At 42.6% G+C, this 16,384-nt stretch overlaps 1 protein-coding gene across 1 annotated transcript in view; it reads left to right on the forward strand.

The window, feature by feature from the left end:
- AGL (amylo-alpha-1, 6-glucosidase, 4-alpha-glucanotransferase) overlaps nucleotides 1–16,384 on the forward strand; it is a 45,224-nt gene that overhangs the window by 9,497 nt on the left and 19,343 nt on the right. The window contains exons 5-19 of the mRNA XM_054384611.1: nucleotides 1,137–1,318; nucleotides 1,533–1,659; nucleotides 1,977–2,097; nucleotides 2,657–2,759; nucleotides 2,844–2,941; nucleotides 3,512–3,651; nucleotides 5,533–5,720; nucleotides 8,446–8,569; nucleotides 9,160–9,323; nucleotides 9,820–9,921; nucleotides 11,125–11,277; nucleotides 11,357–11,507; nucleotides 14,390–14,514; nucleotides 14,622–14,734; nucleotides 15,315–15,449. Of these exons, the coding sequence (XP_054240586.1) occupies nucleotides 1,137–1,318; nucleotides 1,533–1,659; nucleotides 1,977–2,097; nucleotides 2,657–2,759; nucleotides 2,844–2,941; nucleotides 3,512–3,651; nucleotides 5,533–5,720; nucleotides 8,446–8,569; nucleotides 9,160–9,323; nucleotides 9,820–9,921; nucleotides 11,125–11,277; nucleotides 11,357–11,507; nucleotides 14,390–14,514; nucleotides 14,622–14,734; nucleotides 15,315–15,449 (2,026 nt within the window). The remainder of the gene's footprint in view (nucleotides 1–1,136; nucleotides 1,319–1,532; nucleotides 1,660–1,976; nucleotides 2,098–2,656; nucleotides 2,760–2,843; nucleotides 2,942–3,511; nucleotides 3,652–5,532; nucleotides 5,721–8,445; nucleotides 8,570–9,159; nucleotides 9,324–9,819; nucleotides 9,922–11,124; nucleotides 11,278–11,356; nucleotides 11,508–14,389; nucleotides 14,515–14,621; nucleotides 14,735–15,314; nucleotides 15,450–16,384) is intronic.

Raw genomic sequence — 16,384 nt, forward strand, 5'->3', positions numbered from 1 at the left:
CTCCCCACAGTCAGCAGGGACATCCCCAACTAGATCAGGCTGCCCAGGGCCTCATTGAGCATCACCTTGAATATCTCCCAGGAAGAAGCCTCAACCACCTCCCTGGGCAACCTGTTCCAGAGTTCCACCACCCTCACAGTGAAGAACTTCTTCCTGATACCCAGTGTAAATCTGCCCTTCTCTATTTTGAAGCCATTGTCCCTCATCACTGCAGGCCTTTGCAAACAGTCTCTCTGCAACCTTCCTGTAGCCCCCTTCAGGTACTGGCAGGCTGCTATTAGCTCTCCCTGGAACCTTCTCTTTTTCCAGGCTGAACACCCCCAGCTCCCTCAGCCTGTCCTCATAGCAGAGCATCTCCAACCCCCTGATCATTTTCATGGCCCTCCTCTGAACCCTCTCCATCAGATCCATGTCCTTCCTATATTGAGGGCTCCAGATCTGGATACACTACTCCAGATGAGGTCTCACCAGGGCAGAGTAAAGTGGCAGAATCACCTCTTTGGATCTGCTGGCAACACATCTTTTGATGCAGCCGAGGATTTGCCTTCTGGGCTTCAAGCTCACGCTGCCCGGCTTCTCATCCATCAGTACCCCCAAGTCCTTTTCCTCAGGGCTGCTTTCTACCTCCTCCTCCCACAGTCCGTATTGATAGTGAGGATTGTTCCAGCCCAGGTGCAGAACCCTGCACTTGCTCTTGTTGAACCTCATGAGGTTCACCTGGGCCACCTCTCCAACAGTAAGATCATCTTATGACTGGTATTTGATGTATTTCCTGTAATCAAAATGTGATTGTTTGTTTGTTTATTTGTGGGGGTTTTGGGTTTTGTTGTGTTTGGGATTTTTGTTTGTTTGTTTGAGTTTTAGGGTTTTTTGCATTTTTGAATTGGTGGTACTATTGCATATTTTTATTGCAGCTGACAAAGTTTCTCTGCAGTCTCTGCAACTGTATTGTTGCAAAACAAATGGTTATCAGTAATGTGCACTTCTATGGAAAACATAATTTTCTCATAGCATGGAAAACTTTAGTTGATAATGCAAACCACTTCTTACTGTTAAGACAGTTGCACAAAACAATCAAGTGTTCAATTTGTGTATTTACATTTTGGTTTGTTTTGTTTTTGCCTTTCTTGAAAAAGCTACTAACAGTGAATGGCTCAGGATGCACCCAGAATGTGGCTATAACCTTGTGAATTCTCCTCACCTGAAGCCAGCTTGGGTCTTGGATAGAGCTCTGTGGCACTTGACCTGTATGGTGGCTGAAGGAAAATACACTGCTAAAGGGGTTCCTCCCTTGATTGGAAATGATCATCACCTGAATGTAAGTGAATGAGAGCTAAGTATTTGCTAATGGACACTATAATAGCTGGATAAACCACTGTGGAAATGCAGAAAAGGTACAGACTTTGCAAATATATTTAATTAATTAACCCTTTCCTCCCCTATTTTTTTCCTGAACAATGTGTATGAGCACTTGGCTTTTCTTAGTTATATTAATTATCAACATCAACTAACTTCACTTTTAATTTTTACAGTGTATCCGCAAAATCATTTGGGAAGAGATATACCCAAAAATTAAACTCTGGGAATTTTTCCAAGTGGATGTTAACAAAGCTGTGCAGCAATTTAAAGCCCTTCTAACTCAAGGTAAAGGAAAAGTATGTTGCTGAAGCATGTGGATTAGATATTAAGAGTACAAGAAACTTGTAGGTAAACTCAGTAGTGAGATGAAAGCCCAAATAATTGCATTTTTTGCTATGTGAGAAATCCACTGTGCTGTTTTAAGCATACAAGAATTCTTTCAGGGCCTGTAAAGCCTTTGAAGATCTTGAACCCCTTTAAAACTTTTACCTACCTGTGTCTTGCTTGTGCTAGATGTGGCAGTTTAGGACACTAGATTATTGAAGTTGTATGTCTTCTAAATCTAAATGTAATCCTTGTTTTCACTTTGTGAATACTCTTTTCTGTCTTGTGTTTAGGCAAAATGAGCAGTAAATCTGATCCCAATGAACATCTTCAAATAGTTCAGGACCCTGATTATAGACGATTTGGCTGTACTGTAGATATGAATATAGCATTGGCAACATTCATACCACACAGGTACTGCATTGTTTCACCAGTTTAGAATCACAGGATGGTTAGGGGTTGGAAGGGACCTCTGGAGATCTTTAAGTCCAACCCCCCTGTCAAAGCAGAGCCACAGAATCCAGCACAGGTCACACAGGAATGCATCCAGACAGGGCTGCAAAGGCTCCAGAGACTCCACAGCCTCTCAGGGGAGCCTGTTCCAGTGCTCTGTGACCCTTACAGTAAAGGAGTTCTTCCTCATGTTGAGGTGGAACTTCCTGTGCTGCAGTTTCCATCCATTACTCCTTGTCCTGTCACAGGGCACAAGTGAGCAGAGGCTGTCCCTTCCTTCCTGACTCCCAGCCCTCAGATATTTACAGACATCGATAGGATCCTCTCTCAGTCTTCTCCTCTCCAGACTTAAAAGCCCCAAATATCACAAATAAAGCCCCAACATCACAAATTAAATTTGCAACCCCAGATTTATTTTCAGTAGTGGGAAATAGATAATTTTTCATTCCTTTTAGTCATGCACGCTACCTGTTTTAAAAATCAATTAACTTTTCTCTGCTTTTCATGTCCTTCTGGTAAGCAATGGGCCAGCTGCAATAGAAGAGTGTTGTAACTGGTTTCGCAAGAGGGTTGAGGAACTGAATGCTGAACAGTACAGACAAACTACTCACCATCAAGAGCAGGTCTTAATAATCACTGTGCTTTAGTTGATTAAAACTGCAAATAAATGCAGGCATTTCAATAATGCATGATTTAATTCCTTGTAGGCTGTCAATTGTCTTGTGGGGACTGTGGTTTATGAACGACTGGCTGATCATGGTCCTAAGCTGGGTCCTATCACTAGAAAAGACCCTTTAGTTACCAGGTATTGGTTTTTATGCTTTGTTTGGAAACTATTAGAACCTAGCCAAGGAAAGTGGGTTCAGAGTTCTTTAAAAGTGTACGTTTATATGTGCAAGGGTATGTTTGTTTCCTCATGGACAAATGCCTTTCAATGAATTGGCTGTCTCTTTTGAGTAGCAGTGATAACTGTATAACAGACCAGTGTGACCAGAGAGTGTGAAGCAATGCTCAGAGCACGCTGAAGCTTTGCATAGAACAAATTGCACTTGTGGGTGGAACTAGGAAAGCAAGCATTCACCTTTCAAGTTTGATGTGCTTGCCGCTGCTCATGTGTTGAAGAGCTAGGGCTTTAATCTTGCATGACCAACTAACACCAAGATAGTGACAACACCTGTTCTTTCTCCTCCAAGGCATGCTACAAAATAGAAAACTCCCCATCATTTATAGTCTAGCAGCTGCTTTTTTCTTTTTCTATTTACATCTATTTTATCTACAAGCCAGTTCATGGCAGGTACTTTTATTTCAAAGACAAGGAATTTGAGCTTTGGTTGCCTTATGTGGGCTTTGTTTTAATTGCTTGTCTACACCGTAGGTATTTTACTTATCCATTCAAAGAGTTGACTGTGGAGGAAGAAGAAACTATGATACATCAGCCAGATAAAGCTTGTTATTTCATGGCTCATAATGGCTGGGTTATGGGAGATGATCCTCTTAGAAACTTTGCAGAACCAGGTTTGTAAAAGAACTTTGAATCATTTTATGAACTTTCTGATATTCTAACCAAAGCAAAAAGGATTTTATTTCATCTGTATTCATCTATTTTATTCCAGTTGTATTCCTATGAAACTACAGAATAGCAAATACTCACTTTACAGCAAGTTTTAATTTCCCATTTACTACAGAGATGAACTGTAAGGACTGGAATTTGAGGTAGAGTTTTGCAGGGGAGTTACCAGCTTTCTGCCTCTGAAATGGGGAAGTCCTGCCTCCTCACTTTTGTCATGGTCTTTGTTGCTTACTTTGTTCCAACACTGCTGCTTTTGTTGGCATTTCCATAAAACAGTGACAGAAAACAGTAAAAAGTTGAATGGTGTTTTACTGTGTTAGTGAGCAAAACCTGGATCCTTGAAAAGTCCAGTGAGTGGCAGTCAGGCAATCAAGAGCTGACCCAGTTAATCCAAATGAAGTGTGCAGATTATTTGTGAAGGTAAGATAGGATAGGAAGTCAGCATGCACTGGGATACTGTCTTCTAATTCCTTTGGAAGTATCCAATAAAAGCAAGGTTTACAATGTTTGTTTTCAGAGTGGTCATTCACCTTGTTACTGAATCAAACAAAGGCCTGTTAAACTTTAATTAAAAAACTTCAAGAGTTTGAGTCTGCTTTGGAATCTAATCTGGTTGACACTCCAGAATTATCTGAGGTTAGCAGACACCTCATTTCTGCAATATAACCTACAAACTTTTCGCTGCTTTCTATTTACTACTTTATTTTTCTCCTTTGCAAGGATGAAAAAAGATAATGTTATGTTTCAAGAGGGTTCTTTGCTGGCCTTTCAGATAATTGTCCTTTCTTCTGGGCAGACAGTTGCACTTCCTTCAGTCACTGGCTTTAGTTGTACTTCCTTTAGTTCAGTGACTTCCATGACTGAGTTTCCTCTCTTAGCTCATCTACATCTTTTTTCAGTGCTTTATGCTTGTGTGATGCCTTTACAGGCCATTTGCCTTTACACCATCCCATCCTGCTGTTAACAGAAGATAGGATTTTAAATTGTGGCTGTGACAGTTTATGGTAACAAAATTAGCTACATTTTAAAAATTTGGCCAGTGTAAACAAAACTCCTAATTTTGTTCACTTGTTTGCTGGTTTTTTTAATGTGTATGTGGGGTTTTTTCTATTTTTTTCTTCTTTTTCTCTCCAGTACAGATTTTCTATTACCTTAAAGAATGAAAGGGAATTTGATTTCAATCTGAATAATTAATCCAGTATCACTACAGAAGTTGAATATTCCCTTTGAGTACTCTGAAATTATGTGAGTCTAGGTATATAGAATCATAGAATGGCCCAGGCTAGAAGGGACCTCCAAAGCTCATCCAATCCAACCTTCCCACAGTCAGCAGGGACAGCCCCACCTAGATTAGGTTGCCCAGGGCCATGTCAAGCCTCACCTTGAGTATCTCCAGAGAAGGAGCCTGAACCACCTCCCTGAGCAACCTGTTCCAGTGTTCCACCACCTCACAGAAGAGAACGTGTTCCTAACATCCAATCTAAATCTGCCCTTGTCTGGTTTGAAGCCATTGCCCCTTGTCCTGTCCCTGCAGGCCTTTGCAAGCAGTCTCTTTCCATCCTTGTAGCTCCCTTCAGATACTGGCAGGCTGCTATTAGGTCTCCCCAGAGCCTCCATCACTCCAGGCTGAACACCCTCAGCTCCCTCAGCCTGTCCTCATAGCAGAGCTGCTCCAACCCCCTGATCATTATTGTTAGGATTTTTACTTTCATTGCAGTGTTTTACACTTCAGTGATGTAAGAAGCAATACTGCATTTTCATTTTGGTGCATGTTTTATACTATATATACACACACACAGACTACAGTAAATTTCTCTCCTTCACAGGTTCGAATGTTTACTTGAGGAGAGAGCTTATTTGCTGGGGAGACAGTGTGAAACTGCGTTATGGTAACAAACCTGAAGACTGCCCATACCTCTGGGAACACATGAAAAAGTACACTGAAATCACTGCTAGACACTTCCACGGCGTTCGCCTTGACAACTGTCACTCAACACCTATTCATGTAGCTGAGGTACGCAAAATGAGCCCCGGTGGTTAGAAAGCCACCTTGGTCTGTGCGCTTAGACCTCTGCTGCTGCTACGGAGGTCTTACGCTGCAGAAGTCTGATGAGGAGAGGCTGAGGGAGCTGTAGTTGCTTAGCCTGGAGAAGAGGAGACTCAGGGGGGACCTTATCACACTCTACAACTACCTGAAGGGAAGTTGTAAGTAAGGTGGGGGTCAGGCTCTTCTCCAGGCAACTTTTGGCAAGGTGAGAGAGCATGGCCTGAAGCTGTGCCAGGGGAGGTTTAGGTTAGATGTTAGGAAGCAATTCCTCAATGAAAGGGGAATCAGCCACTGGAGTGGACTGCCCGGGGAGGTGGTGGAGTTGCTGTCCCTGGAGGTGTTTAAGAAAAGCTTGGATGTGGCACTTAGTGACATGGTGTGGTCCATGTGGTGGTGTTAGGTCATAGACTGGACTTGATAATCTCAGAGGTCTATCCCAGCCTCAATAATTCTGTGATTCTGTGATCTGCAGGATTGAGGTGGCAGAGTTCAGGTGTGCAAAACCTTCCTCATAGTGCAGCAAGATTTCTTCACTGGTTACGTCTAGGTGTGGTTTCAGCTACTTTAAATAAAGTAGTGTAGCTATTGTGTCTTTTAATTCTTTGCTTTAGCTGAAATACTGCAGATGCAAATGGACCTGGCTAACTTTTTTCCTCATGTAGCTGTGGACTTAGTACAATGAGTGGCAGTATTCAGTATGTCAATGTTAGTTGAGGTGATTGCCAAGACTTGATTGAAAGGCTTTGTGTTTCTTTGCCATATCTGTTTTGCTGTTGCGGAATCAAAACAGGGAATGGTTTATTTCCCAGAATTTAAAAATTCATAAAGAAAACCTGCGAAAAAATTGATCTGGCAGATGTACTGCTGACATCAGAGCTTCTTAGACCTCACTTTGTTCAGAAATTGTACTTACCTAGGTAAATTAGACTTGAGTAGTGCAGCTTGTTAGTGCTTCATCTTAATTTGGTTACAGAGCTGCTGTAAATCTGTGAAGAGTTATCTAGAACAAGTTGATTTGCCCACACAGATGTTGTAAGTGACTTTTGAATGCAGCCAGTTCAAAACTTCTGCCATTCTTTCATTTATTGTTACTATATTTGGAATGGTAACTTCAAAGACTTAAACTGAAGTCTTCCTCAAATTACTTACCTTATCAGATGCCTCTTTGATCCAACATTTGATACAGAATCACAGAAACATTCAGGTGGGAAAAGACCCACAGGATCACCAAGTCCAACCAAGAACCCTCCTCTACAAGGGTAACCCCTAAACCATATCCCCAAGCACCACATCCAAACCACCTTGAAACACATCCAGGGTTGGTGACTAAACCACCTCCTTGGGCAGCACATTCCAATCCCTGACCACTCTTGCTGGGAAAAAATTCTTCCTACTGTCCAGTCTAAACCTGCCCTGCTGCAGCTTGAGGCTGTTCCCTCTTGTTCTATAACTACCTGTGAGAAGAGACCAGCACCAGCCTCTCCACAAGGTCCTTTCAGGTAGTTGTAGAGAGGCAGGAGGTCTCCCCTCAGCCTCCTCTTTTTCAAACTAAACAGCCTCAGCTCCTTCAGTTGCTCTTCACAAGATTTATTCTCCAGGCCCTTCCCAGCTTCCTTGCCCTCCTCTGCCCTGGCTCCAGCACCTCCACATCTCTTGTATTGAGGTGCCCAAAACTGGACACAACACCCAAGGTGTGGCCTCACCAGAGCTGAGTCCCAGGGGACAATCCCCTCCCTGCTCCTGCTGGACACAGCATTTCTGATCCCAGCCAGGATGCCTTTGGCTTTCTTGGCCACCTGGGCACACTGCTGGCTCCTCTTCAGCTGCTTGTCCATGAGCACCCCCAGGTCCCTTTCTGCCAGGCAGCTTTGCAGCCACACTGCCCCAAGCCTGTAGCATTGCTTGGGGTTGTTGTGACCCAAGTGCAGGACCTGTTCTTGCATTTTGAGTTAAGGTCTTGTTTAAAAGCAAAGCTGCCTTTAGCTTCATGTTGTCACAGAATTTTGCAGTGTTACTCAGTCCATGAATAACTCTGTAATACAAATACAAAGGTGGATTTGTGAATCTTGCCTGTTAGGAATGTTTTTTTAATGGGCTGCATATGTGACTGACTGGTTTATGATTGGTTAGCATTAATGATTTCACACACACAGTTGATGATGGATGTCTTGCATTAAAAAAAATGTGTTATGATCTATAGGAGATGCTAGCAACAGCCAGATCAGTCAGACCTAATCTTTATGTGGTAGCTGAACTCTTCACGGGCAGTGAGTACCTTGACAATATTTTTGTCAACCGCCTGGGAATTTCCAGCCTGATTAGAGGTACAATAAGCAGTTGAAAACTATGCAGGATTGTTGTGTATGGTTTGGAGGTTTTAATGTGAAACTAACATTGGTATGCTTTATTTTCTCTACTTCTTTTTCTTACACATTCATGTTCTTTGCTTATGCAATTACCTTTTCCTCTTCATGTTGTACTTAACTTCTGCATTGTATGCCGATTCTTGATTTTGCTTATGTTTGTGTGTCCTTCTGTGGAACAATTTTATTTGTTCCTTAACTTTGGCTTTCTATTTATCTTTGCTGCATGGCATTTTCCTATTGTCCAATCCCTGCCTAGCTTTGAAACTTGTCCTTTTTTGTATCTACCTTTCCCCTTTCTGTGGCTTTTTTGGCTGTGCTTTTTGCAGTACATGCTGGACACAGCTAGAAAATCGCGGGCCGATTTGTATGTAGTGGCTGAACTGTTCACAGGAAATGAGGAGCTGGACAATATCTTTGTGAACAGGCTGGGCATTAGCTCCTTAATAAGAGGTAGGCCTGTGTGTGTGGTCTCTTTCCAAAGAGAGGTTATAGGTGATGTGCTTTTTCCAAGGAAAAGGTTTCTTCCAGATGATGCACTTCTGAATACATGGAGAGTGTGAAATGCAAAGCACAGGTTTTGTATTGTGACTTTTTGGATACTGAGCAAAAGTGTACAGTACTAGCTATAAAAAAAAACCCAACCAAACAAAACAAATTAAAAAGAAAAACAGAAGACATCCTGCATTAGTTTACAGAAGGTTAAATATTTTGTTCGTATTCTAGCAATAGAAGAAGTTGTAGCACAGTTCTGCTATGCAAGTGCTGTCTGATTTTTGTTGCATGGATTTTGTAAAGCATGTGAAAAACAGTTTCAGGTCTGTGCTATTTTTCACCCCCCTTCTACCTTTATGTATTATGGTAAATGGAATACTCCCAAAGTTGTGTATCCACATTGGAGAATACAGTTATATGTGTTTTCCCAATCTCTACTTTCATTGTTGAACACCAGAATAATGACCGTAAAATGCTGCGTTGATGTCTTTGTGCATGCTGTACTCTCTGGTATTCTTATGCAAACGCTTACCGATGTTGTTCTTTAGAGGCAATGACTGCTTACAATAGCCACGAGGAGGGAAGGTTGGTTTATCGTTTTGGTGGTGAGCCTGTTGGCTCTTTTGTTCAGCCACGGTTGAGGCCTTTGATGCCAGCTATTGCTCATGCACTCTTCATGGATATTACACATGATAATGAATGCCCAATTAAGGTAAGCACCTGAATAGAAAAAGTTTGCATTTAATGTTTTCTGAACTGGTATTTCTGAATTATGGGAGGGCTTGGGAAATATTTAGGAAAAAAATGAGATCTTCAAGTTTTCATTCAGATAATAAAATTTTATAACTTCCTCTGATGTGCAAGATTTTTGTCTTCCAAGAGAAATATAAAGTTACTAATGAGCTGATTTGATTCTTTCATTCCAGCTACTATAAGTGGTTCTGTCTCTGCTCCTGGTGTGCAGGAGGGAATGAGAGTAAGGGCTAGGCATTGGAGTACTTATTTTTGAGGATTTCTCTTAAATTGCTTTGGTTAGTGCATTTGTAGTGATTTTTTTTTTTTAAATAATTATTTTGCAATTGAGAAAATGATCATCATGTGATTAGTAATTCCTCTGGTAAACTGAGTCTATCTTCTGTATGCTGAATTGGGAGGGATGATTTGCATCTTTGTTTCCCTTTTAATTACCTGTTTGCTGTTTGACGCAGCACCGATCCGCGTATGATGCTCTTCCTAGTGCAATGATTGTTTCCATGGCATGCTGTGCCACAGGAAGCACCAAAGGCTATGATGAACTAGTACCACACCAGGTATGTCTACCATTTGATTTCTAAGTTAATTTATAAAATGTAAACTTTATTCTTCTTCTAGGACATAATTTTCCTGCAAAACAAGGATATGACAAATGGGTGCTGTGTGCCATCTGGGCAGATACTCTGTCCTTGGTCAAATAAGGGCTGAGGCATCTCTCTTATAAGGAAATGCTGAGTGACTTGGAGCTGTTCAGCCTGGAGAAGGGAAGACTGAGAGGGAATCTTCTTAATAGCATAGAATCACAGAATTGTCTGGATTGGAAGGGACCCCAAGGATCATCTAGTTCCAACCCCCCCTGCCATGGGCAGGGACACTTCACACTAGATCAGATTGTTCACAGCCACATCCAGCCCGGCCTAAAAAACCTCCAGGGATGAGGCTTCCACCACCTCCCTGGGCAACCTGTGCCAGTGTCTCACAACCCTCATGGGGAAGAACTTCTTCCTAACATCCAATCTGAATCTACCCACTTCTAGTTTTGCTCCGTTTCCCCCTGACACCCTCAAAAGTCCCTCCCCAGCTTTCTTGTAGCCCCCTTCAGATACTGGAAGGCCACAAGAAGGTCTCCTTGGAATCTTCTCTTCTCCAGACTGAACAGCCCCAACTCTCTGTCTGTCCCCATAGGAGAGGAGCTCCAGCTCCCTGCTCATTCTCATGGCCCTTCTCTGGACACGTTCCAGCATGTCCATATCCTTCTTGTAGTAGGGGCTCCAGAGCTGGACACAGTATAAATATGTATAAATATTGAAAGGGTGGGTGGCAAGAGAATGGGGCCAGGCTCTTTGCAGTAGTGCCCAGCAACAGGACGAGAGGCAGAAGACACGAACTGGAACACAAAGCTTTTTGTCTCAGCATGGAGTTTTTTGCTCTGGAGAGATTCTAATCCTGCCTGGATATGATCCTGGGCAGCCTGCTGTGGGTGACTCTGCTTTAGCAAGGGGGTTGTCCTAGATTATCCCCAGAGATCCCTTCTAACCCCTGCCGTTCTGTGATTCTGTGCAATATGTTTTAGTGTTATTTATGTGGGATTCCAAGCAGTTTGCTAGCAGGCATTATTTATGGATTTTTCCAAGTTCATATGAACTATGAATTATCATATAGTTGAGACTTCTAGCTATATTGTGTTTTGCTGTTTGTTTTGTTGTTTGTTTGTTTTTCCCAGAGTGTTAATATTTGCTTAAATTTTAATTTCTTTACAGATCTCAGTGGTATCTGAAGAAAGGTTTTATTCAAAATGGAATCCAGCAGCACATCCGGGTTCTGGTGAAGTTAATTTCCAAACAGGAATTCTATCAGGAAGGCTGGCCATAAACAGGCTGCATCAGGAGCTGGGGGCTAAAGGCTTTAATCAGGCAAGAAGTGAGAGTAACGCTGCTATTTGTCTGTGTTCATGTTCTGAGTGAGCACAGTTTCAATGTCTATTTTTTCTAGGTGTATGTAGATCAAGTTGATGAAGATATAGTGGCTGTGACAAGGCACTGCCCTAACACACACCAGTCTGTCGTGGCTGTAAGTCGAACTGCCTTCAGGGATCCTAAAACCTCCTTCTACAGTAAAGAAGTACCTGAAATGTGTATCCCAGGTAATCAGATTTCTTTTCAAGAGATGGCAGGTACACAAAAAACATGGAAGGTATTCCAAATGCATACTTCTTAACTTCAAACACATGAAATCATTATGAGAGTTTTCAGTATATAACACACTTTTTGCATTTTACTACCATGCATGTACTAAAACTGGTTAAAGAAACCATAACAACTGTACCTTGCTCAGGATTTTCAAAGGCACACATATTGAGTATACCTCCTGCTATAAGCTCCCCATGAAGGTGTGGGATTTCTTAGGGTCTTGTTTGTGAACTGGTAAGAAACAGGTAATGGGAAGATGATTAACTGTGCAGACTTGGGGGTCAGTTGCTGTTTGTTACGTGTTATACTGGGAGGAAAAGACCAACATCTTATCACACCAGTTTATGTTATTGCTACTGAGTTTTCTTTTACATGGCTATTTTTGCAGTTTTAAAGTGTGTCTTAAGAAACAACCTCATAGTGCATAAGTTAATATGAAGATACTACATAGCTACTACAGACCATACATAACAGTGAATATGCAAAGTATTTACTATACTTAAGCAAAGTATAATGATTTACATACATTACCTAGTTTTCCAAACTGGCTTTTTAATCACAGAATTGTCAGGATTGGAAGAGACCTCAAGGATCATCTAGATCCAACCCCCTGCCATAGGCAGGGATGCTTTCCGCTAGATCAGGTTGCCCAGAACCACATCCAGCCTTGAAAACCTCCTGGGATGAGGCTTCCACCACCTCCCTGGGCAACCTGTTCCAGTGTCTCACCACCCTTAGGGTGAAGAGCTTCCTAACATCTGATCTAAATCTCCCCTCCTCTAGCTTGGATTGATTCCCCCAAGGCCTATCACTCCCTGACACCCTAAAAAGTCCCTCCCCAGCTTTCTTGTAGGCCCCCCTCAGATACTGGAAGGCCACATAATACTATGCTTTTTAGTGCTCCATTGAAATCCCACCTGAAGTGCTACAAGGCTTTGTACACTGTGACTTCATAAGGCTTCAGAAGGAGTATATGACTGAAAAGAGTCAAATGCTCCTAAGGAAAAAAAAAATCACATTTCCTTATATGTCGTAGTATTAAAACCCCCTTTGCACTGCTTGTAGTGGCACTGCTCCTATTATCATAGAATCATAGAATGATCCAGGCTAGAATGGACCTCCAAAGGTCATCCAGTCTGACCTCCCTGCAGTTAGCAGGGACATCCCCATCTAGATCAGGTTGCCCAGGGCCTTGTCAAGCCTCACCTTGAATATCTCCAGGAAGCAGAGCTTGAAAGAACTTAAGTAACTCTAAAAGTCCTTTAAGTATGTATGTGCCTGTTCTAGTCAATCACATTATAAGTTAAAACATTTTCAAGTGGCTGCAAGACTTGTGTACATTAGTTTGCAAACTGCTAAAAGGATAGAGAAAATCAGAATATTTGATTATTAGTAATAAGTGACTGTTGTGGTCAAGGGGGAGAATTATTATGAATTAATTACCCTCACAACAATAATAAACAATATGGCAAATGGGTATTAATAAAAATAGTAACCCTTTATTGATAAAAGTATGGCAAAACTCGTTGAATAGGATGGTTGCACAGTTGGAATATCTATTTACAATGGGCAGATGCAGTCTTAGGGCAAACACTATTCTATGCAAATTAGGAGGAAACAACTTGGAAAGAGAAGGTCCCCGAGAGCAGGCAGTGCTCAGTTACAGCGGGGGGAGGCTGGATCAGAACCTTTCAACCCCTAGGGCAGTGAATTGATTCCTCACAGCTGGTTTGACCCCCGTGGGGGATGCTGCTGCTGCTGCTGTGTCAGCTCTGGGGCGCTCTCGTCGGGCGCTGGCAGATTGCCGGCAAGGAGAGTTCAGAGCCTGGGCCCAGGCTGGGCTGGCTGCAGCGGACGGCAGGCAGTGAACGACGCTGCTCACGACGGGAGCTGGCTTGGCTCCTGCGGGGGAAACTGAGGCACGGCACCACTCTGGTGGCAAGGGGGAGCAGGCCAGGGGGATCTGGCTTCTAGGCTCATGGCTGCTCCGGCTGCTGGGTATGGCTCGTGGCTATGTCCTGGGGTCTGGAACAGGCACTTGAGGCAGGGCAGGGCAATTCAAGACAGCTTCTATGAGACAGATCCAGGTAGGCTTGAAGCAAGGTTTGAAGCAAGGCAAGGCTTCAGCAGGCTGGAGCGAGGCAGGGGTGACTACCAAGTCATTTGTATATATACAAATCACCAGAGATCGATTGGTCCAATGGGGCACTGAAGCTAACCTGTAGCTAACCTGGAAGGTGTTCTGCCAGGCTATAGCCATAAAAGGCAGAGACAAAGACCTTGTCTCTGGGGAGCAGTGGTCAGCTTAGGTGCTCTCCCCTCAAATAAACAACTTGTTTACCAGGCAGGCAGGAGTCCTGTCCCCTTTGTTCTTTTTCCCTCATTGCCCTGTCTTTCTGCAGGAAGGAGGGGAGAGAAAGGAACCTTGTCTAGACATCTTAAGGCCTCTCTGGGTTTGTACTGGGCCATGTCATGGCCCTACCATGACAGTTCCCACACCTTGATGATAAACCCTCTGTAGCTGCAGTCTTCTGGTACAGAGCTGGTAATCAGCAAAAGGCATGTTGTGTTTCACTAACTGTTGACTGATTTTATGGTTGATTTAGTATAAAATAGCAGAATTGCAGGTTTAAGTACAACAGAGCCAATGACACAGGATATTCAAGACAATTTCCCACATATTTTGCCATACATTTGGTTGTTCTTCAGCTGTATAACAGAGATTAGTGTCTTGAGTATTTAGGTTTTTAATTCTGTGTTTCTCTTCGTATTTTCTAAATAATGACTTTTCATTTAAAGTATCTTAACAGCTGCAACCTGATTTAACTTTTCTTAGGGAAAATAGAAGAAGTAGTACTTGAGGCTAGGACTATTGAGAGAAAAGCTAAACCTTATGAAAAAGACAAACGTTTTATAAATGGATTGCCTAATTTCACAATGGAACTCAGGGAGCACATCCAGGTAATTAGCTTCCTTGACCCCTGTCCTGATGCAATATTTTGTAATTTGTGATGGTTTTGTGTTAGGCAATGCTGAATTTCAGTTGCAAATGTGTTCTCTTTCCTAAGGTTAAAGATAGCAAAATCATAAAGCAAGCTGGAACTGCCATAAAAGGGCCAAATGAATTTGTTCAAGAAATAGAATTTGAAAGATTAACCCCGGGAAGTGTAATAGTATTCAGGTATGTTATTGTAACTACTGGCTGGCTGTGTTATAGGATCACAGGATGTTAGTGGTTGGAAGGGACCTCTGGAGATCATCAGGTCCAACCCCCTGCTGGAGCAGGACCATAGAATCCAGCACAGGTCACACAGGAACACATCCAGACAGGGCTGGAAAGTCTCCAGAGAAGGAGACTCCACAACCTCTCTGGGCAGCCTGTTCCAGTGTTCTGGGACCCTCACAGTGAAGAAGTTCCTCCTCATGTTGAGGTGGAACCTCCTGTGCTGCAGTTTATATCCATTACCCCTTGTGCTATCACAGGATGCAACTGAGCAAAGCCTGTCCCCTCCCTCTTGACCCCCAGCCCTCAGATATTCATAAACATTTATTAAATCCCCTCTCAGTCTTCTCTTCTCCAGACTAAACAGCCCCAGGGCTCTCAGCCTCTCCTCACAGGGCATGTGCTCCAGTCCCTTAATCGTCCTGGTAGCTCTCTGGGATGATTAATTACAATAGAATTATAGGATTCTTTCTTTTAAAACCTAAGAGTAGTTATTGTAAGTGTGACCTTTCTGCAAGTTGTGCATTTTTATTTGCAGGGTCAGCCTCGACCCCAAGGCACAGGAAGCTGTCGGTGTGCTCCGCAATCATCTGATCCAGTTCAGTCCTCATTTTAAGTCTGGAAGTCTCCCTGATGACCATTCAGCACCTATATTAAGTACCTTGTTTTCTTCGTAAGTGTCCTTCAAGTTTCTGAACCAAGAGAGCTACAGTAGGAGCTAAGTGTGACGAGTTTGGTTGGGGGTTTTGGGTGTTTGGGGTGGGTTTGAGATTATCTCCCAACTAATTGGAAATTACCCCCAGAGTAAATTCCCAAAAGAAAAACAAAACCAACAAAACTCAGAACATGGAAGCAAAATGAAAGTTTTATTAACAAAAGGTAAGCTAAAATCTAGAAGTATAAAATGCAATGATTATATTTACATATATTTACAGCTCAACAGTCAGAAGTCCCCCACCCCAGGCAGTCCATGGGGACCATTAGTAGCCTCCTCCCCTCCCTCCCTTTCCTTCCAGGTACCTCTCACACAGTAGTCAAAACAGAGATTATCCCTGCAAGGCCACAGAGAAAGAGAAGCAGAAGTGACAGAAGGGGAGAGGGAGGGAGAGAAGGGGAGAAGGGGAGGAAGAGGGTGAGGATGAGAGAGAGAATATAATGAAATGATATACACCGATCAGTTGTTATTGTTCTGTGTCCACATCACCTTTTTACTCTTAAGTCTATGGAAAATCCCTACTCTTATTTTGCCATTAGGAACTAGGCTAAAGCTTCACCTTCAAACTGTAACAATGTTTTTTGCTGGTGTGGATGTATTTGGATTGTCAAGAGTGCAATAAAAACTTTGAGATACTCTTTTGATATGTATAATACCAACCCAGGGTTAATACTTAAAATCTCCCCAGGCTGCTTTGTTCATTTTCTGTGTAATTGCTGCTTAAAGTGGACTGAGTAACATGGAGTGTTTGTCAGTATTGGATTTGGGTGTTGTATTCAGTACTGTGTTTCTAAGTAAATGCTGAAATAATCTAAGCAGAACGTCTTGGGAACATGTGAAAAAAACAAGTGCTTAATTTCTGAGATTAGTTGGTGAGAGAGTTGTGTATGTTT

This window comes from Indicator indicator, chromosome 10 (genome assembly GCF_027791375.1).
Source record: "Indicator indicator isolate 239-I01 chromosome 10, UM_Iind_1.1, whole genome shotgun sequence".
In the NCBI taxonomy this organism is placed as follows: Eukaryota; Metazoa; Chordata; class Aves; order Piciformes; family Indicatoridae; genus Indicator; species Indicator indicator.